The 21,607-nt window shown below is 41.1% G+C and overlaps 2 protein-coding genes across 2 annotated transcripts; both read left to right on the forward strand.

Annotated features, from left to right (window-relative positions):
• Positions 1 to 5,632: 5,632 nt before the first annotated feature.
• On the forward strand, positions 5,633 to 11,187 carry LOC306853342 (tripartite motif-containing protein 16-like; the record flags this gene model as incomplete). Its single annotated transcript, XM_079390653.1, has 6 exons — positions 5,633 to 6,172; positions 6,515 to 6,610; positions 6,691 to 6,924; positions 7,260 to 7,416; positions 7,557 to 7,612; positions 10,672 to 11,187. The coding sequence occupies 6 exons, from the start codon at positions 5,633 to 5,635 to the stop codon at positions 11,185 to 11,187; spliced, it is 1,599 nt and encodes a 532-aa protein (XP_079246779.1).
• A 3,830-nt stretch (positions 11,188 to 15,017) lies between these two features.
• Positions 15,018 to 21,346, forward strand: tmem107 (transmembrane protein 107). Its single transcript, XM_079390258.1, has 6 exons — positions 15,018 to 15,077; positions 16,262 to 16,432; positions 16,644 to 16,711; positions 17,392 to 17,492; positions 19,798 to 19,894; positions 21,108 to 21,346. The coding sequence occupies exons 2-6, from the start codon at positions 16,346 to 16,348 to the stop codon at positions 21,160 to 21,162; spliced, it is 408 nt and encodes a 135-aa protein (XP_079246384.1). The 5' UTR covers positions 15,018 to 15,077; positions 16,262 to 16,345; the 3' UTR covers positions 21,163 to 21,346.
• The last annotated feature ends 261 nt before the right edge of the window (positions 21,347 to 21,607 follow it).

Raw genomic sequence — 21,607 nt, forward strand, 5'->3', positions numbered from 1 at the left:
GGAGAGGGGTGGGGCCCGAGGAGGTGCTCTTTGCCTTAGACCACTCTGACCTGCCCCCAGCAGTGCTTCAAACGATCATCCTCCAACTGTTCTTTCGCAATGGAGCCTCCTTGCCTCACCTGCGGAAAGAGATCAGAGTACACAGTTGTTTTCATTCTGAGATTCACCCTCTCTGTCACTCTCAGTAGTCAAGTAGACCGGACGACTGCAGACTTTTCTGGGTGGTCTTCGGGTGGTGGGCTGCTCAGATGATGGTCGAGGCCGAAGTAGTCTGTCCAGCCCTGACCAATCTCGGACCAACAATAAGGGAACAGGAAAGTCCTTTAATACCCCCACCTGCATAGTCCAGGAGCCGGGCGCAGCAGAGATAGTCAAAGTGTGGGCAGGAACATATCTAGTATCACCATGTACACATGTAACAGGAAGGACTGCCTGTCCTGGCTTTTCAGTCTTCAGTAGGTCGGGTTGGATCAGACTGATGGAACTTCTGGTGTCCAGGGTCGCCTTCACTGGCTGGCCATTGAGTCGTACCTCCCTCTCTGGTGCCCCGGGTGGGCACTCACTGGTGCATAATGCAGCCCGCCATCCAGGCTCGTGTCTCAGGAGGGTTTGGATCAGTGGGCATAGGCTCATCTTGATTCCTCTGCGGGGCTGGGAGGTAACGACCAAGTGGCCAGCGGCAGACAGTGAGTTGAGCAAATATTTGATCAATTTAGCCTTCTCAAATCTTTACAACTTGCCTAAAATTAAATTTATAACGAAGATGTGGCATATATTTCGTCATAGTTTTTATCATCAGATATTAGTTTTAACTCGTCAACGTCTCGTCTTAGTCACATAAAAAAGGTTAGTTGAAAAGGACGACGAAATTAACACTGCTTCTAATTTCACAACTATTCTCATTGTCCATTCTGATCTCCTTGTCCATCAATTTTCCTTTTCAAAGCCGAGAGCTTAGCCGTGATCGAATCCATATTGCGGTTAATAGTCTCTGTCTCAGAGGCGACCGCTCTGCCGACTGCTTCAATCATGACAGGCGGCCTTGTGAGGTTTTGGACAGCTGTTCCCGTCTCCTGAATTCTCCGATAACCCAGGGCAAAGCCTAATCCAATCAGCAGAAACCCAGTTATCATGGTTCCGAATAGGTCTTCAATGGCCTCCACGGAAAGAGCCGCCAGACACACGACCCGCCACCTCTCCCATGCGTCCATCGTGTAGCCAGCTGCGAAAGTCCCAGCAGGACACTTGGGTTCTCCCGATCCCAAACTTCTAGTCGAGAAGATGGTGTCAATTACGTTAAGAGACCAGTTGATCAGATCCATAATTTCGGTTTTGTAGAATAGTGCAGAGAGAGTCTCTTAAGTGTTAGACAAGGACAAGACGAGAGAGCAAGCAGGGGAGATAAGGGTAGGGAGAGGAAGAAAATGCGACCGCCTTCGCTGAGAGCCAAACGAGATATCTTATATTTTAAGAATAAAGTTATCGATATCTATATTTTAAGAATAAAGTCAAAATTACGATAATAAAATCGTGTTTTATTGCGTGAAAGTAATGTGAAAATTCCATCGCTGCCAAAAAAATAAAGTCTGTGGCATCCAACCTGTCATTCTTAACATTTAACATGAAAAACAGCAATAAAACGTAGGCTTATTGACGTTTTTGAAACTTGGATTGATCGATTTCATAAGACATTTGTTGTATTAAATTTTTCAGATTTTTAACATGCATTCAAATATTTATTCATGTTTATTTCGTGCTGCAAGTATTAAAGAGGAAAATATCATTAATTCACATGCCGCTTGAACTGAGGTGAATATAGTTCTCACTACAAATTAAAGAGCATGAAAACACACTTACGGTTTGTATTTGATCATAAAATTGACAAGCCTGAGACTTTGTTATAATAAAAGTAACAAGCACAAAGCTTATTGGGGTTATTGGGTGGCTTGGCTACAAAGAAGGAATGGACTTGAAAAAGTTAAATATTATTTTCAAGCATTTATACCAATAATAAAACATCTTGTGAATTGTCATGTAACATTTTTTACTTCAGAAAAATCAACAATAAGTTAAGTGAACCGAGTTGGAGAATTTGGGGGCAGCAAGCAGAACTTCAATCATTTTAAATTCTGTATTTAATCTGTACTTCAAGGTTTTAAATTCTGTATCACCGGTTGGATGGCCCACACCAAGAGACGTGGAGGTTGTACGGGGCATGCTGCCCGGAAATGCCCCTTCTCACCACAGTAAATGCACAATCTGAGGTTTATTCTTCCCTGTCGTTCATGATTTGGCAGGCGAACATGATCGATTTGCATGGGTTCGTTGATTGGTTCTGGAGGGTATTGACTGGCTGGGTAGCGGAGGAGTGAATTGCAACTGGGAAGTGAAGCTTGTTCCTCAAGACAGGATTTCATACGTGAAGCACATCGAATGGAGAGTTAGATAAGGCTCTCTAGCCCACAGGTATCGTCATAGGTAGCCAGTTGTAAACGAAGTCTGGGTTCCAACCCTTGACGATAGGCCGTCAATAGAGATCGCTCGTTCCATCCACTGGCTGCTGCTAGGATCCGAAACTGGAGAGCATACTCATTAATAGACAGAGAACCTTGACGTAAATGATATAATTTTTCACTTACAGATGTGTCATATGCTGGTCTGCCAAAAACTTCACGAAAGTGATTCACAAAAGGGATTGAGTGGCTGGGCCTTCCTCTGCCCAGATGGTTTCTGCCCATTGTAGAGCTTTTCCCTTTAAAAGGGAAATGATAAAGGCTATTTTTGCCTTTTCAGTGGGATATAAGAGCGGTTGCATTTCAATATCAAGAGAACATTGCAATAGGAAGCCTTGCACTCCTCAGCCACACCAGAGAAGGCAGCTGGTTTGGCCATGGGACTGGAGATCACGGTGGTAGAAGAACTAGTAGTGCTGGTTACAGAAGTGATGGGAGGTGCAGGTGGTGGAGCCGGTGTGAGAGCCCGTCGGAGCATATCCACGAGCTCCTGGATTGGGTCTGGAGTGCTCATGTGTCTGTCGGTGTTGGTCCGGTCTTCTGTTACAGAAGAGGGACTCAGACAGCGTGATGGATAATTAAACAGGTATTTATTGACAGATTATGAGCAACAAGGAGTGGAACAGGTAAGTGTATCTTTGGAAATCTGGAGAAACGTTAACTTGAGTATCTTCTCTTGACAGGAAATAAGGAGCAGGAACTGGACACACATTTACATTTATTCATTTAGCTGACGCTTTTATCCAAAGCGACTTACAATTGCTATATATGTCAGAGGTCGCACGCCTCTGGAGCAACTAGGGGTTAAGTGTCTTGCTCAGGGACACATTGGTGTCTCACAGTGGATTCGAACCCAGGTCTCTCACACCAAAGGCATGTGTCTTATCCACTGCGCCACCACCCCCAATACGGCTGACAAGGACTGAACTCTGGAGCAGACAGACTAGGGATCGCTGGAGAACACACTCGGGAGAAAACACAGCAGGTAAGTAGACAAGGAGGTAAGTATCAGGCATAGAGTTACGATAGCAATGGTAGTCCTCTTCGTACGAACAAGACCGGACACTAGAGTGTTGTGAGGTGTGTGTATTTGAGGAGTGTGCAATGAGTGTCTTGATGATATGCAGGTGCGGGAGATTAGAACTCAGGTGAGGGAGAGCGCTATGACTGGCTGGTGACAGAGCCTGGCCAATCTGTGACACTGATGTTGTCTCTGGTTCAGAAGTGGCTTGGTAGCCCTTTTCCTGAAGACGTCTGAGCGTGGAGACTCTTGATGCACTGACTCCAGCTTCAGTCCACTCCTTGTGAAGCTCTCCTAAGTGTTTGAATCAGCTTTGCTTGACAGTATTCTCACGTTTGCGGTCATCCCTGTTGCTTGTGCACCTTTTCCTACCCATTTTATTTATACTGTAGGGATGGTCATTAATTGAAACTCAAATGTAAATCATTCTAATATTTTGAGATACTGATTTTTGACTTTCATGAGCTGTAAGCTCTAATAATCAAAATTAAAACAAAAACTTTTTAAATGTTTTACTTTACATGTAATGCATCTAAAATATATGAAAGTTTCACTTTTTGAAATAAGTTACAAGAAAAATGAACTTTCACGATATTCTAATTTTTTGAGATGTGCCTGTATGACCACATCATATGTATGACCATGTGCATCTCAACAAGCAAGGAGTGAAAGTCTTCGCCAGAGTGATGAAAAGCACAGCCCTTGGAAACGCACAGGGAAACAGCAGAAACTCCAACAACAAGAAGCCCTCATGCTCCAACAGAGCCCAGAGCAGCCACCGGACCACCATCACAACACAAGAGCTACGCAGCGGCATTTCAACGACCACAAAACCCTGCAGCTGCTGAACTCAACCAGATAAGATGTCTGCTGAACACCGTCTGCTCCAGACTCATGATATAACTCACACATATTTGCATATATGTACATATGCACGCACACACTTTACAGACAAACCTATTCATGAAGTCTTTTAAAATCAGTTCACACTTACATATATTTAGCACGAGTATAGTAATACGTAGTTGGCGTGCTGTCCTGGGGAAGGGCTCCGAGCTCGGGAATGGCCCAAACCCAGAGCATCCCCCATGGTGTGGTGAGAACTTAGTGATATTAGTGGTGGGGGGATGCTGATAGACCATCGATAGAGTGGAGGTATGTCAGCTGTATTTATATCCGTGTGTTGATTGACTTGATTGCGTGCCACTTGTGTTTGATTAGGCTAAGTATCTGACGTGCTCCTCCTGAACTTTGTTAATAAAACATAATTTGTTGGAATATACAGGGTCTGCACTCTTCTACTTTCGGTAACAAGTCTGCAGACCAAGACTTACTCAGCCGTGTAACAGATATGGACATTTGTATCTTTCATGAAACGTGGTGTCGCAGTAATGAGGCTTTGCATTGTCCAATAGGATACAAAGAAATTATTGTTATAGAGCTTCTTACATTTCCTTAATATATGTGTCATTTTTTTATATTAAAAATAAATCTAAAAATTAGATTATACAGGCTTACACACACACAAAATGGAGTCAAAACAGTTTTCACTAAGATTAAGATAAATTGTTAGAGAGTCGGACTTGAGACCCAAAGGTCCTGGGTTCGAGTCTCAGTACCAGCAGGGATTGTAGGTTGGGGAGTGAATGACCAGCGCTCTCTTCCACCTTCAACACCACGACTGAGGTGAGACCCTCCCATTTACTCCCTCAATTCAAAATCATTCATTGGTTTGTCATTTAAAGGTGTTCTCAGTTCATCTGAATGATGCACAACACTGACATGAACAGAACAGACACTGTAAAGACTCACCATGCACTGCATTACATTGTGTGTGTGTGTGTGTGAGTGTGTGTGTGTGTGTGTGTGTGTGTGTGTGTGTGTGTGAGAGAGAGTGAGTGAGTGAGACTCTACAGGAGCAGGAATGAGAAACTCGCAGACACACCTGTTTTACTCTCATGACTCAAACACAGACCAGGAAACACCTGATTTCGGGGAAAGAGAAGCTGAAGTGTAGTTGAGCTGTTGTGTGTTTGTGTCTCTGTATTCACGCAGAAAAATGGAAGAAGACAGAATTTCAGTAAATAAGAGGGAGTTAATGTGTGCAGTGTGTCTGGATCTCCTGAAGGATCCAGTGGCCATTCCCTGTGGACACAGTTACTGTAAGAGCTGTATTACAGGCTTCTGGGATCAGGAGGATCAGATGAGAGTCTACAGCTGCCCTCAGTGCAGACAGACCTTCAGTCCAAGACCTGCTTTAGCTAGAAACACCATGCTGGCTGAAATAGTAAAGAAACTGAAGAAGACCAAACTCTCTGCTGACTGTTACGCTGGAGCTGGAGATGTTCAGTGTGACGTCTGTACTGGAAGAAAATACAAAGCCGTCAAGTCCTGTCTGGTGTGTCAAGAATCTTACTGTCAAACTCATTTTGAGCGTCATGAGGAGTTTCATTCACGTAAACCACACAAAGTGACTGAAGCCACTGGCCGACTGCAGGAGATGATCTGCCAGAAACATGAGAAGATCCTTGAGGTTTTCTGTCGCACTGATCAGAAATGTATATGTGTGCTGTGTACGATGTATGAACATAAAAACCATGACATTATACCAGCTGCAGCACAGAGGACAGTGAAACAGGTATTTAAAACTAGAGATCAAATTAATACTCAGTACAGTGATCCAATAGTCTGTTTATTTTCTGTGTAGAGCCACAGCTTAATTACACAGAAACACAGAAACACTGTCAGTGTGAAGCTCTACATCTGTTTCAGTTTCACTTTTAGAATACTTACACTTGCAGTGTGAAACACGCCTTAATCTTCATGTTAATGTATGATGATTGTAACCAATCATCACTTCTGGAGTTTGAACCTACAGCCATTACTTATCAGCTCCACTTTTACTGGATTCATCTGTTCACATGATGATTTAGTGCCAGTAGTTTTCTGTGACATTCACTATCATCTGTTTGTCCTGCAGAAGCAGCTGAAGGAGACGCAGAAGACGCTCCAGCAGAGAATCCAGCAGAGAGAGAAAGATCTTCAGCAGCTGAGAGAGGCTGTGGAGTCTCATAAGGTGAGTCTGGAGAAGAAGAGAAGTTTGTCTCCGTCTCAGTTCAGACTCACTGAAGCCTGAATCACTGTGTGTCCTAACAGCGCTCTGCACAGACAGCAGTGGAGGACAGTGAGAGGATCTTTACTGAGCTCATCCGCTCCATTGAGAGAAGCCGCTCTGAGCTGATACGGCTGATCAGAGATCAGGAAGAGGCTGCAGTGAGTCGAGCTGAAGGACGACTGGAGCGACTGAAGCAGGAGATCAATGATCTGAGGAGGAGAGACGCTAAGCTGGAGCAGCTTTCACACACACAGGATCACATCCAGTTCCTGCGGGTAACACAGATCTAGAAGAACAGGATCATAGTGGACTTGAGCAGATCCTGCTGTGACAGGAGACTCACAGAGAAACATTTAATGAGTGTCTTATTATATAATCATCAGTCAGACTCTCATCTGATCTTCTTCTGAAAGAGATGCTGCTTACAAATGGCTTTCAGCTCTGGAAATCTCTTAGGAATCATTTATCTGAGCTCTTTCTTCTGGAAGATATATTTAGCTGTCAAACACCGCTAGCACCACCAACAGCTCAAGAGCAGCAAAATCTGATGTTGGAGCAGGTTATTGGGTGAAGTGTGGAGCTGATGAGTTTTGATTTCTGTTTTCTGTAGAGTTTCCAGTCTTTCTCAGCACCTCCTGAATCTACAGACATAAATGATCTCTTCAGTTCTCTCTTCTCTTTTGACGATCTGAGAGAATCTGTCCATCAGCTGAGAGACAAACTGGAGGATTTCTGCAAAGAGGAGCTCAAGAAGATCTCAGACAGAGGTAAAGTCCTGGAGATTCATCTGCTCTCAGAAACCAGTCCATCATCCTCTCATATCATGGAGAACATCATATTAGAAATGTGTTAGGAATGGATGCAGGATCATGAGAATCACACTGTTCATGTCTGTTGATTTCCACAGTCACATTCACCAACATTGATCTCTGGGCCAGGAAGGACTTCCTACAATGTAAGTCAGTAAGAAAACAAGCAGAAAAACTCACTGAGTGTGTTCATGTTCTTCCTGTAGAAGGAAAAAAAAGAGTTTTATAAATGATGTAAATGATAGGGTTGCCCTCGACTATATATTTTTCTGATCGAATAATAGTCATTCATTTGAAGTGATTAGTTGAGTAATCGCACATTTATATTAATTAACTATTTAATTCATAATAATGACCCTTTAATTGCCTATAGCCTATCAGCGCTCAAGCGTACACATAAAGCTTGCCACAGAGCACCGCAGATGTAATGATTATGAATATTTCAGGGAAAAAACAGCAAGATGATTGCCTTAACATCATAATAATTAATTGATAAACTAGTGTTTTCTGTATTTCGGCTGCAGTGATGAAGTCGACACTGACTCGTCATCTCCTCAGTGGACATGTTTCATACAGATTACATAATCTGAAAATATTTGTTTCCATTGGAATTGCTTCATTTAAAAGTAGACATTTTGCTTTCTGTAGATATATTTTTCATGTCTGTGAGGCAAGCACGGAGTTTCGGTTAATATATATTATCTATATATATATATATATATCTATATAGTTTTGTTGTTGTTGTTATTGTGAGTGCACACAAATGAAAGTAGACCTTTTACAGATTCTAAAGATGTATTACTCTTATCTGTATGACCAAAAATGACGGAGTATTTTAAGTTAAATGCAAATGATTGCAGCGGTCATGCAGTGAGCTACTGTTCATCTTCCACACTGGAATAGCACACGGTTATAGGTTAACATTAGATTGAGTCAGGCACGTGCAGAAGGGGGGCTTTCGGGACTCCAGCCCTTTTTCAAAAGTGCCCCTCTCGAACAAATAGCAATGATATTGTGGTCAATAAAACAAAATGCATTTGAATTCTAATTAACATGACAATTTGCTCAAAAGTCAGAAAATTCCTGTTTATTTTTACATATCTGCTCGACTGACTGATATTCCTCAGTCTGTGGGGAAACCGAGGCTCTCGAGCTATATATGGTTCTTTCAGTGAGTGCCTATGAGTCGACGGAAGGAACAAATAAACCAAACAATATTTTAAACATTTTTCATCAGTAATCAAAGCTAGTGAGTCGGTTTAATTTTATTTGTGGAGCAATCTGGATCTGCGGTTTGTCTCATTTTATAAATCTAATTACATCGCTGGTGTCATGAATCTGGTTCATGGTTTTCCATCCGACTGCCACAAGAGGTCGCCTCTCCATCATATTGACTCTCACACCACACATCACACTGGACTACATTTCCCATCATCCATTGCACTGATCACACAGCTGTCATCAATCACACACTCACCTGAGAGCCATTGCACACATTACATACACCCACTCAGATCCTGCTCAGATGACCCAGTATTGTCTAGCGTTTAGCACTCTCCTCGTTAGCTACTTTACCAAGCCATTCCGTGTTTATTTTCTGTTTAATCTCCAGTATTGTTCTGTGTTTATCGCTCTCCTAGTGATAGCTGCTTTACGGAGCCATTTCCTGTCTTAGTTTCTAGTTCTAGTCTAGTTTAGTCTCCTTGTGTTTGCTGATTCTTGCCCACATATTTTGGATTAACCCTTTGCTTGCTGTTTCGGACTGTGTTTGCTCCTCGCCTGGACTTTTGCTCACGTTTAAGGATACCCCTCTTGTCTTGCTCTCTGGATTACGTTTGCTGTCGTCTGACTCAAGCCCGTTTAAGATTGCTCTTCAGTCTGGCCTGTGCCATACCTGTTTGCTGTCGTTTGACCTGCCTGTTTGCAATGCATCTGAAGTGGCATTTAGGGCCCGTTCACACCTGGTCACTTCATGTGTTCCCGTGCTATATTTAAATTTAACCAAGTTCACGTCAACGAAATCACGAGATAAGTGTTGCATTTTATTAATTATCAGCTCATTTCTAGATCAAAGACCGCAATAGAAGAGCGCATGGCATCAGCACTGGTTAGTCTCACTACTTTTAATGAAGATGATTGTGTGTTGAATGAATCACCGTCATGTTGCTCAGAGACACAAAACCGTGCTGTGACTGTGTTTGGAATTATTTTTGTTGTTGAAATAGAGCAAAAACAGGCGATATGGTATCTAAAACACTCTTAATATTAACTTCTCGTTTATTGAACTGTTGTAAAAAAAATCAATATCACAATCATGCTAATTTTTGGAGAAGAAAAACGTGTGATATTAACTAAATGAAATTATATAAATGTATGCATTTTCTGCCCCCATATCTTGAATTTTATGATCATTCTAAATGTTTTAATAGATTGAATCATGCAGTGAAAGAACACACTTCACGTGACGTTTCCTGCGACTAATAAAATGTTTGTTTGTTTTTGCAACTAATAAAATTGTGATCTTGGTAAGTAGGCTCCACGCGACGCGACAGAATCAATCAAATATCACAGCCAATCAGAGGCGTGTGTGGGCGGAGCCTCTCTGGAAGCGCTGTGCACTGGCAACGAAATGAATACGTTTATAATCTATAATTCATAAATATTAAACCTCATTAAATGTACTGAGTGACTGATAACATCTTTGTCATGAAATACACTCGTTGGTTCAGAGTGAGGCCACAGTTTTGCTTTAAACTACTTTCAAGATCTGAGGTTAAACTATCTGTTGTTGGTTTCAGTATGGCTATAAGGTCACGCAATATGATATTAGACACGTTTAACTGAATAAAGCACAAAATTATCTGAGATTATCTTTATAATCATAGTTTGTTTGTATGTAGTTGTTGCAGCCGCGACGTCGCAGAAATAAATAAATAAACCGGTTCTAAATGATTAATTCTCGGCTAGTTAAAACAAACAAAACCTCTGATTAACATGGAAATATGTTTTATCACGTGTCACGGCGTCGCGTCGCGTATAGTTAGGACACGCCTGTATTAGGGGGCAGCCCTAAATGATGATTAGCACAGATATCTGGTCATCTGTACTGAGACACTGATGATAAACTGAACATGAAGAGTTCAGCTACATGAAAAGATCAAACAGATTCATAATTCCTGATTCTGATGTGTTTTATCTCCATCAGATTCCCATCAGCTCACTCTGGATCTGAACACAGTGAATAAACTCCTCCGTCTGTCTGAGAACAACAGAGTGATTTCTAACACTGACAAAGTCCAGCCGTATCCTGATCATCCAGACAGATTTGATGGTCATTTTCAGGTGTTGTGTAGAGAGAGTGTGTGTGGACGCTGTTACTGGGAGCTGGACTGGAGTGGAGATATTGGTGTGTTTATATCAGTATCATATAAGAGCATCAGCAGGAAGGGACGGTGTGATGAGTGTAGGTTTGGAAATAATGATCAGTCCTGGAGTTTGTACTGCTCTCGCTCCAGTTACTCATTCATACACAATAACATACGGACTGATCTCCCTGTAAAGTCCATCATCAGGAGAATAGGAGTGTTTGTGGATCACAGAGCAGGAACTCTGTCCTTCTTCAGCATCTCCGACACAATGAGCCTCATCTACTCAATCCACACCACATTCACTCAGACCCTCTATCCTGGGTTTTATATTGGTTCTGGATCATCAGTGAAACTGAGTTGATGAATCAGAATAGACTGACGAGAGCTTCTACCCATAATGCTTTGAGCTGCATGATGAACATTCTTGTTACAAATATACAATTATAATAGAACACAGCACGCTCTAATTTCAGATATTATTGTAGACGTTTTAATAGATCATCACAATTACACATTGTTACGTTATGTGTAATTGTGTTTTATAATGTTTGTATTCTGTTGGATGTTTTCTTTTTTTTTTGTTTCAGATCGCTGCTGATTTGCTAAGAGTTGCCGCCTAGCAGCGGTAATTGGATGATCAGCTGGCAGTTCCCTTTAAAACGCCTCTTCCGTTTCTCAGAAGGGAGTTGGTGTGACTTCGGGCCGGTCGCACTGCTCCGGGCTTCCTGCTAGCCGCCAGACCAAAATGTGTTTCTAGTGGGGTTTTTTTCCCTTTTTCTTTCTTTGTTGCTTAGTTTGGAATGTGGTAGAAATGTATGGAGAGACCTGCCTTTTTGGTTTAAACGTCATTTTCATTATGTTTATGTTTAGAGTAGTTTAGGTAAGGTTGGTTGTATTTATTTTTCTTTTCTTTGTGGTAGGTTATTTATATTTATATTGCTGTTTTATTTGATTGGTTTTTGTTTGTTATTTTGGCTTTGGGTCTCTCTGACGAAAAATGCCACTTCATTAATTCCTTTAATATTTAATTGTAGCTATTGCTTTAATGTTATTTTTCTGGTTGGGCTGTGGGTCCCTTTAGGAGAGCCACTAATTATTGGTGTTTCCTTTCTTTTTTTGTAATTCATAATAAATTTACTATATAATTTATTGTGATTTGTTTGGGTTCTTTTTGATCTGACGGCCTGCCGGAAGTCTTTTTTTTTATTATTTATTGCGTCTTACCCCTAGCGGACGTAATACACATAATAAAGAATAACTGATAAACTATTTACTGTTTTGCATATTGATATTTACCTGTTCCTTTTACAGCAAAACCTTTTTTTTATTTGGTACTATGTCCTGACCCTAACCTTATCTTTTATGATTCGCAATTAAGATTAAATAATAAATTAAGATGATGCCTCATCTTCAATGGAAGTATAAGTATTAGACATCTGATTTAATATTATACAGCATATATCTATATTATATACTAATAAACAACTCATATTACTTTTTAATGGATTGGCCTACTATTCATGTGGTTTCAATAAAATATAAATGTGTTATAGATTACTAGTATCAACTAAGACAAGTGATTATAATGGGAAATATACTTAATTACAAGAATTAAAGTGTGACAAACTGTTAAATATTCTATATGATGATTTGCTGGAGCTTTGAACCCATGTTTGTGATGTTTTACTGCCTTTAGCCCTTTCTCTCTCTGTCTCTGCCTTTTTCTTTTGTGTGAAGGCATATAATAAGTGCTGATAATGTCACTTTTAACCCTCAAGCATCTTTGTATAGCAGCCTTAATTTGTCATTTGTGGAAGATCATTTAATAAATGTCATATCACTGTCTTTGATAAAATAAAAACGGTCAATTTATGCAGTTTTTGTGATTTTTGGTGTTTGTTGGTTTTTATTTAACTGTAAAATGCACCGTTACACAGTTTTGATGCTGTTTTAAGTCTGATGATGGTGTTAGATTACACCTGGAAGCTGATTCGGTTTCTGTTTTTTTGGAAATTCTGTATATAAGATGTGTGCTAGCGCCCCGTACAGTATAACAATGAAACACGGATTCTAGGAACACATGTAGACTTTTTCTAAGTATAAGTCCAGTATACTTAAATGTCATTTTAAGTATATTTCTGAGGAGTACATAAAAAGTAGACAAAGTATATTTTCCTATTTTTAGTTTAAAAGAAGTATACTAATAGCACACTTGAATAAACTTATTTTTCACCAAGGGTATTTTTATGTTATATATAATATCTCTTATACGTCAGTAAAAAAATTATAATTCCTGAATAATAATAAGGACTTTTTCATGAACTGTTCTCATCTGGTGGAATGACCTGCCCAACTCAATCCCAGCAGCCGAATCCTTACCATCTTCAAGAAACGGCTAAAAACTCATCTGTTCCATCTTTACTTGACCCTCTAGCTCTAGCACTCTCTATTCTAATTGTATTTTATCTGTCTTTTTCTTAAAAAATAACAATAATAATAATAATTATCTGTAATGCGTTAGGCTAACCAAGACTTGTAATAGCACTTGCACGTAGTTGCTCTTTTGTTGGTTTTGATTGCTTCTTATGTCCTCATTTGTAAGTCGCTTTGGATAAAAGCGTCTGCTAAATGACTGAATAAATAAATAAAATAAAAAACATTTGGTGTGAGCATCCTTTGTTCATTGTAGAGCCCGCTAAAGCTGGGAGATGCGTATCCTTTATCCTCTGCCTGAGTCCAGTGAAGAGCCTGCTAAAGCTGTGAGTTATACTAACCCTCCATACTTTGTCTGAGTCCAGCAAAGAACTTGCTAAAGCTGAGAGTTACACGTACCTTCTATCCTCTGCCTGAGTCCAGCGACGAGCCTGTGAAGTTGAGTTATACGAATCCTCATCCTTTGTCTGAGTCCAGCAAAGAACCTGCTAAAGCTGTGAGTTAAATGAACCCTCCATCTTCTGTTTGATTCCAGCGAAGAGCTTGGTAAAGCTGTGAGTTATACTAACCCTCTATCCTTCTGTCTGAGTCCAGCGAAAAGTCTGCTAAGGTTTGGAGAACCTGATAAAGCTGTGAGTTCTACGTACTTCCCATTCTCTGGCTGAGTTATTCCTCTCTCGCTGCCTTGGCCTGCTTCGAAGAGGATTCTAAGAAGACGAAGGAGTGGATCGAGTGCCATTTTATTTTAAAAATACTTTTAATTCAATAAAGACGAACTTTGTATCTTTTATCTGATTGTCTGGTCTGGTGGTGTTCTCTGCTAGCTCCTTGAGGTGGTACGGTTCAGAGGGGCGGTGTAGAAAGGTCCGGTCGCCTGCCCCGGCCTAAATGAATAAATGTAATTAGTAACTTACAATGTTTTTATTAAATACAAAGTCATTCATATTACAAATATTTTATGGTAACACCCATATCTGGTACTTAAGTAAAAAGACAGATTTTTATTCAGAGTCATTAGATTATACTATTAGGCTACTTTGCCCATCGCCCGTTATAGATCAACTAACATAATCTATGAAGGTGCAAAATGCATTTACTTACACATATTTGAGAATCGAGATATTTCATGATATATTTTGGGAATATGTTGAATAAAAATAAAACATTAATAAGCCTACATCAGTTATACAGTGGTATTGTGGCTGCTTTGTATCACATGACAAGCATGAGACCCCTTCACTCGTGCCCCTCAAACATAATGAGTGCTCGTCACACTACAGTACAACATATTGTGTCAAATAAAGGAAACATGATCAAACATATTCATTTCAGTTGAAATTGTTATAGATTACTTCTAGAGATGCAGTGATACATGACATGACATTTAAAAAGTGTGCCCCCTAAAAGCACAAGTGGCCCCTGCCTGACTCTGGCCCCGGGCCCCAGTCAAGGTGGTCTAGAGCAGCTCCTGCCTGACTCTGGCCCCGGGCCCCAGTTACTGTGGTCTAGAGCAGCTCCTGCCTGACTCTGGCCCCGGGCCCCAGTTACTGTGGTCTAGAGCCGCTCCTGTCTGACTCTGGCCCCGGGCCCCAGTTACTGTGGTCTAGAGCCGCTCCTGCCTGACTCTGGCCCCGGGCCCCAGTTACTGTGGTCTAGAGCCGCTCCTGCCTGACTCTGGCCCCGGGCCCCAGTTACTGTGGTCTACTGCCGGTCTCCGCGCCGACAGGTGGCGACGTGAGCGCGCTGGCGCTCGTGCTCGAGTTCAGCTGGAACACCGTTGCTGTAGTAACGCGGACGTGCGCGCGCCTGAGGCTAAACGTGAGTAAATCATCTCTTTTCCATCAAATTCATCTTCACTATACGGTCATTAATAAAGCGAGAGAAGTGTTATTTCAGTTATTAAACACATTCAACACGTTCGGAGCCGATTTAGAGACGAACTGTGTCTGTTTACGGTGTTTAGAATCAAATCAAGCCGTTTATCTGAAACATTTCCTCTTTCTGTGGCTTTAAATGAATCCCAGCTAACAGAGAAATTTCTCTCAAAGTTATGAACAAACATCTTCCAGCAACGGTAATAATAAGATGTTCATTCAAAGTGATTTAGTGTCCAATAATGTTCTTAAAACATTCATATCTTCATGCAGCGATTCATCTGAACGCTTTATAAACATATTCCCATAATGATCATGATAAACAATGATTGTTTTCGCTCCTTAACCTTTATTAAAAGATTGTAAAACATTTTAAAAATGGGACGTTTCTGAATGTTCAGAAATAAGGTTTTCATATCTTAATAGAAACATTTTTGTTAGCAGGGATCATATTTGTTTTCCTGCTTTTAAAGTTGATTTAAGATTGTTTATTAATTTTTATATTTTGAAATCTATTTATTTTGCTGTCTATCATAATAATGCTCTATTGTGTGTTTCATTACCATTATTTCTTTAACATTGTTTTTCCTTAAAGTTCACAACCACATATATATATATATTTAAATATTTTTTTAGGGTTTAAATTATTATTATCTGTGTCCCTGCAGCACAAAAGCAGTCATGAGTAACACAGGTATATCTGTAGCAATAGCCAACAATACATTGTATGGATCAAAATTATACATTTCTCTTTTATGACAAAAATCATTAGGATATTAAGATCATGTTCAGTGAAGATATTTAGTAAATGTTCTACTGTAAATATATCAAAACTTCATTTTTGATTAGTAATATGCATTGCTAAGAACTTCATTTGAACAACTTTAAAGGAGATTTTCTCAATATTTAGATTTTTTTGCTCCCTCAGATTCCAGATTTTCTAATAGTTGTATCTCAGACAAATATTGTCCGATCATAACAAACCATACATCAATGGAGAGATTATTTATTCAGATGATGTATAAATCTCAGACCTTTATGACTGGTTTTGTGCTCCAGGGTCACATTTGTATAATTGTTATTATTGTAGCAGTAATGCAGTGCGGTGTTTATTTGTCGTGTCTGCAGTGAATATCTGCTTCAGTGGAGATGACGAGGTGTTTGAGTCTGTGTTGATGTGTTTGTGAGTGATGATGAAGATGTGAAGGTGGGATGTCTGTGTTAAAGAGTCTGGTTCCTGCGCGTTTCCTCACGCTCGCCGCTCACCTGGTCATCGTTATCACCATCTTCTGGTCACGGGTGAGACGAGACCACACACCTTCACAGCTTTACCAGGCTTTAAGAGTCTGAGGACTGACGTGTGTGTGTGTGTGTGTGTGTGTGTGTGTGTGTGTCTCATCTGTGTGTGTGTGTGTGTGTGTGTGTGTGTCTCATCTGTGTGTGTGTGTGTGTCTCTCATCTGTGTGTGTGTGTGTGTGTGTGTGTGTTTGTGTGTGTGTGTGTGTTACAGGACAATAACGTCCAGTCATGTCTGCCGCTGGAATTCACTGAGGAACAATTCAAAACAGAAGACACACGGTAAAACACACACTTTCAACATTTATTTTGTCACAGGAGGGAAATTCTAAAACGCTTTACATGAAAAACACTTACCATAGCTTAATATATTCTGACAGTGTTTTTAAAAGATCAAAACTCAAGTTTGTCTGTACATAGTATGATTTATTAATAATGGTTAAAAACACTGTCTGAATGCATTAAGCCACGTTCAGCATCTTCATAATGGTTTTCTATGGGAGGAAAACGCTTTATTCTGTCCTCTGCATGCGTGTGTGTTGAGCATATACAGATAGCCAAACACTGAGATGACTGACCAGTTTCAGTGACCACTCAGATGATAGAGTAATTGTCTCTTTACTTTTGCTTGAGTGCAATCATGTAGTTCAATCTCCGTTAAACGATAAACTTACAAGCAAAGCTTCTTAAGGGTTTTACACAACAGATTGGAAGAAGGTGAAAGGAACACGCAAGCTCTCTGCTGCAAATGGCCTCTGTGCTTTTACGCTATGAAGCTGTCAACTGGGTTTTAACTCGACCTGTCAAACAGCACCCTCCAAGTGGAGAAGAAGTAATGCTAGACATGGCATAATACGCTTAACGCTTAATTAAACGCATTGCATTCGTATTATGGATCATATCTGCTTGTCTGTACATTATATGCTTTATTAATATCGTGTTTACTGTCTGACTCTCTTCAGGCTGCTGGTGGCTCTGTCTGTGACTCTGGGGCTGTTTGTGATTGAACTGGCTGGCTTTCTCTCTGGAGTCTCCATGTTCAACAGTAACCAGGCCCTGCTGTGTATCCTTACACTCACTCACTCACTCACTCACTCACTCACTCACTCACACACACACACACACACACACACACACACACACACACACACACACACACACACATATACACACACACACACACACACACACACACACAGACAGACACACACACACACACATGCTCACTCACTCACACACACACACGCTCACTCACTCTCTCTCACACACACACGCACACACACACACACAGACAGACAGACACACACACACATGCTCACTCACTCACTCACACACACACGCGCACACACACACGCTCACTCACTCACTCACACATACACACACACACACACACATACACATACACACACACGCTCACTCACACACACACACGCGCACACACACACGCTCACTCACTCACTCACACGCGCACACACACACACACACGCTCACTCACTCACTCACTCACTCACTCACTCACTCACTCACTCACACACACACACACAAACAAACACGCGCACACACACACGCTCGCTCACTCACTCACTCACTCACTCACTCACTCACACACACACACACAAACAAACACGCGCACACACACACGCTCACTCACTCACTCACTCACTCACAGACACACACACACACAGAGAGAGACACACACAGACACACACACACATGCTCACTCACTCACTCACTCACACACATACGCGCACACACACACGCTCACTCACTCACACATACACACACACACACACATACACACACACACACACACACACACACACATACACACACACGCTCACTCACACACACACGCGCACACACACACGCTCACTCACTCACACGCGCACACACACACACACACGCTCACTCACTCACTCACTCACTCACACACACACACACAAACAAACACGCGCACACACACACGCTCACTCACTCACTCACACACACACACACACAAACAAACACGCGCACACACACACGCTCACTCACTCACTCACTCACTCACAAACAAACACGCGCACACACACACGCTCACTCACTCACTCACTCACACACACACACACAAACAAACACGCGCACACACACACGCTCACTCACTCACTCACTCACTCACAGACACACACACACACAGAGAGAGACACACACAGACACACACACACATGCTCACTCACTCACTCACTCACACACATACGCGCACACACACACGCTCACTCACTCACACATACACACACACACACACACGCTCACTCACACACACACACACACACACGCACACACACACATACACACACACGCTCACTCACACACACACGCGCACACACACACGCTCACTCACTCACACGCGCGCACACACACACACACGCTCACTCACTCACTCACTCACACACACACACACAAACAAACACGCGCACACACACACGCTCACTCACTCACTCACACACACACACACAAACAAACACGCGCACACACACACGCTCACTCACTCACTCACTCACTCACTCACTCACAAACAAACACGCGCACACACACACGCTCACTCACTCACTCACTCACACACACACACACAAACAAACACGCGCACACACACACGCTCACTCACTCACTCACTCACAGACACACACACACAGAGAGAGAGACAGACACACACACACAGAGAGAGACACACACAGACACACACACACACATAATGTTACAGTGATTCTGATCATGGATAATCAAGCAGCTTCAGTCAAGCTTTTACTGAATAATTCATTTCTGCTCTGAAAATGCAAATATATATCATACATTGAGATGTAAACCCATAATTATTAGAAAAAAAGTCCAAATTGAGAGATTTAAACTCAAAATTCTTCTCAGAAGAAATGTGAGGCATAAACTCAGAATTATTAGTAAAACATCAAAAATGCAAGAAGTACACTTGCGATTACAAGAAAAAGACAGGATTGCATGATGTAAACGCAGAATTATGAGGAAAAAAAGACAGAATTGCAAGATATAAACAGAATTATGATTTAATTTTGAGTTACCTTTTATGATTTTTATTCCATGGCAGAAGTAAGCTTCCATAATATACAGTACTTGGGACATAATGCAGATTACCAGAGAAAATGATTTTTTTTGTAGTTATTTAAAATCATTGCTCAGTTTATATATATATAAACCATCACCACCCGTATATATATATATGTAGCGGTTGTTTAAGAGCTGAGAGAGTGATGATAATGACCCGTGCTGATCTCAGGTGAATGATATCTGTGGTCTGTAGCTGTCTGCAGTGATTGTACAGTATTCTGAGTCTCCGTGTGTTTCTCTGAGCATCTCTTCAGCTCTGATCTCTCACTCCAGCGCCTGCGTCAGTCTGTCCTGCTTTGTTTTCCAGCAGTGGCCCTGCTGGACGTACTGGATCATATTCAGCTTCTGCAGGTCTGTCTGCTCGCTCACTGATTACTGTTAGAAGCACTTTAGAAGTGTTAGAAATCATCAGAGAGAGGGAATGAACGTAAGCTTTCCTGGGGTTCAGGATGAAATGCAAAAGTGTCTAACAAATGTGTAAATGCATTATTTCTGCATATGAGCACAAAACCAGTCATAAGGGTCAGGTTTTTTATTTATTAGAGATAAATAATTTTGATTTATTATTAAAGCTTGAATAAATTAAAGATTTATTCAAGCTTTCCATTGATGTATGGTTTGTTATGATAGGACAATATTTGAAAATCTGGAATCTGAGGGAGCAAAAAAATCTAAATATTGAGAAAATCTCCTTTAAAGTTGTTCAAATGAAGTTCTTAGCAATGCATATTACTAATCAAAAATTAAGTTTTGATATATTTATGACAGGAAATTTACTAAATATCTTCATGGAACATGATCTTAATATCCTAATGATTTTTGGCATAAAAGAGAAATGTATAATTTTGATCCATACAATGTATTGTTGTCTATTGCTACAAATATACCTGTGCTACTCATGACTGCTTTTGTGCTGCAGGGACACGAATGTCTTAGAAATATTATATATTTTGGAATATTAAAACGGTTAATGAAATGAAAATGAACATTTGACACTGTATCTGCCATCTGAACTGTCTTATTGTGTGTGTGTGTGTGTGTTTGTGTCTGTCTGCCTGCCTGCGTGCATGCGTGCCTGTCTGTGTGTGTGTGTGTGTGTCTGTCTGTCTGTCTGTCTGTCTGTCTGCCTGCCGGTGTCTGTGTGTGTGTGTGTGTGTGTGTGTGTGTGTGTGTTTGTGTCTGTCTGCCTGCCTGCGTGCGTGCATGCGTGCCTGTCTGTGTGTGTGTGTGTGTGTCTGTCTGTCTGTCTGTCTGTCTGTCTGCCTGCCGGTGTCTGTGTGTGTGTGTGTGTGTGTGTGTGTGTGTGTTTGTGTCTGTCTGCCTGCCTGCGTGCATGCGTGCCTGTCTGTGTGTGTGTGTGTCTGTCTGTCTGTCTGTCTGTCTGTCTGTCTGTCTGCCTGCCGGTGTCTGTGTGTGTGTGTGTGTGTGTGTGTGTGTGTGTGTTTGTGTCTGTCTGCCTGCCTGCGTGTGTGCATGCGTGCCTGTCTGTGTGTGTGTCTGTCTGTCTGTCTGTCTGTCTGTCTGTCTGCCTGCCGGTGTCTGTGTGTGTGTGTGTGTGAGACAGTGTGATTCCAGCTCTCGTTGAGTTCTTTCTGCTGGTTTCGCTCCAGTCGATGTGACTGATTCTTCATCTGAGGACTGGAGGATGTGAAGACGCTGCTGAAGAAAGCACTGATTGTGTTGGATCATGATTTCACAGTTTCTTGTACAGATAGAGATGAGCTCAGCTGCAGAAATGTAGAGATTTGTAGATATTTTGCTTTTCTGTGTTTTTATAAAGGAATTAAACATGAATTTTCAATGAATTTGCAAGTCTGTGTTGTATCAGTCTAAAGTTGTGTTTGTATTTAAAATTTGTTTTTGCATTTTTATTTGAATTTTTATGGACTTTTCTACAGGAGTTTGATGCAAAGCAGATGTTCACATTCATGGAAGCACATTTACACCACGTAAGAAAACTCATGCTGCAGTAATCATAATCATGACGTATATTTAAATATATAAGATTGCAAGTTATTATTTAAAAGACAAGTTCTTGAAATTGTCAAAAAATGCTAAATTATG

This window comes from Barbus barbus (genome assembly GCF_936440315.1).
Source record: "Barbus barbus genome assembly, chromosome: 33".
Classification (NCBI taxonomy): domain Eukaryota; kingdom Metazoa; phylum Chordata; class Actinopteri; order Cypriniformes; family Cyprinidae; genus Barbus; species Barbus barbus.

Excerpts from the sequence above, each read along its gene's own strand:
- tmem107 (XM_079390258.1), top strand. The coding sequence starts at position 16,346 with ATGTCTGTGTTAAAGAGTCTGGTTCCTGCGCGTTTCCTCACGCTCGCC. Across the intron at positions 16,712-17,391 it reads TTCAAAACAGAAGACACACG|GCTGCTGGTGGCTCTGTCTG; the intron begins GTAAAACACACA and ends GACTCTCTTCAG. Across the intron at positions 17,493-19,797 it reads CAGTAACCAGGCCCTGCTGT|CTCTGATCTCTCACTCCAGC; the intron begins GTATCCTTACAC and ends GCATCTCTTCAG.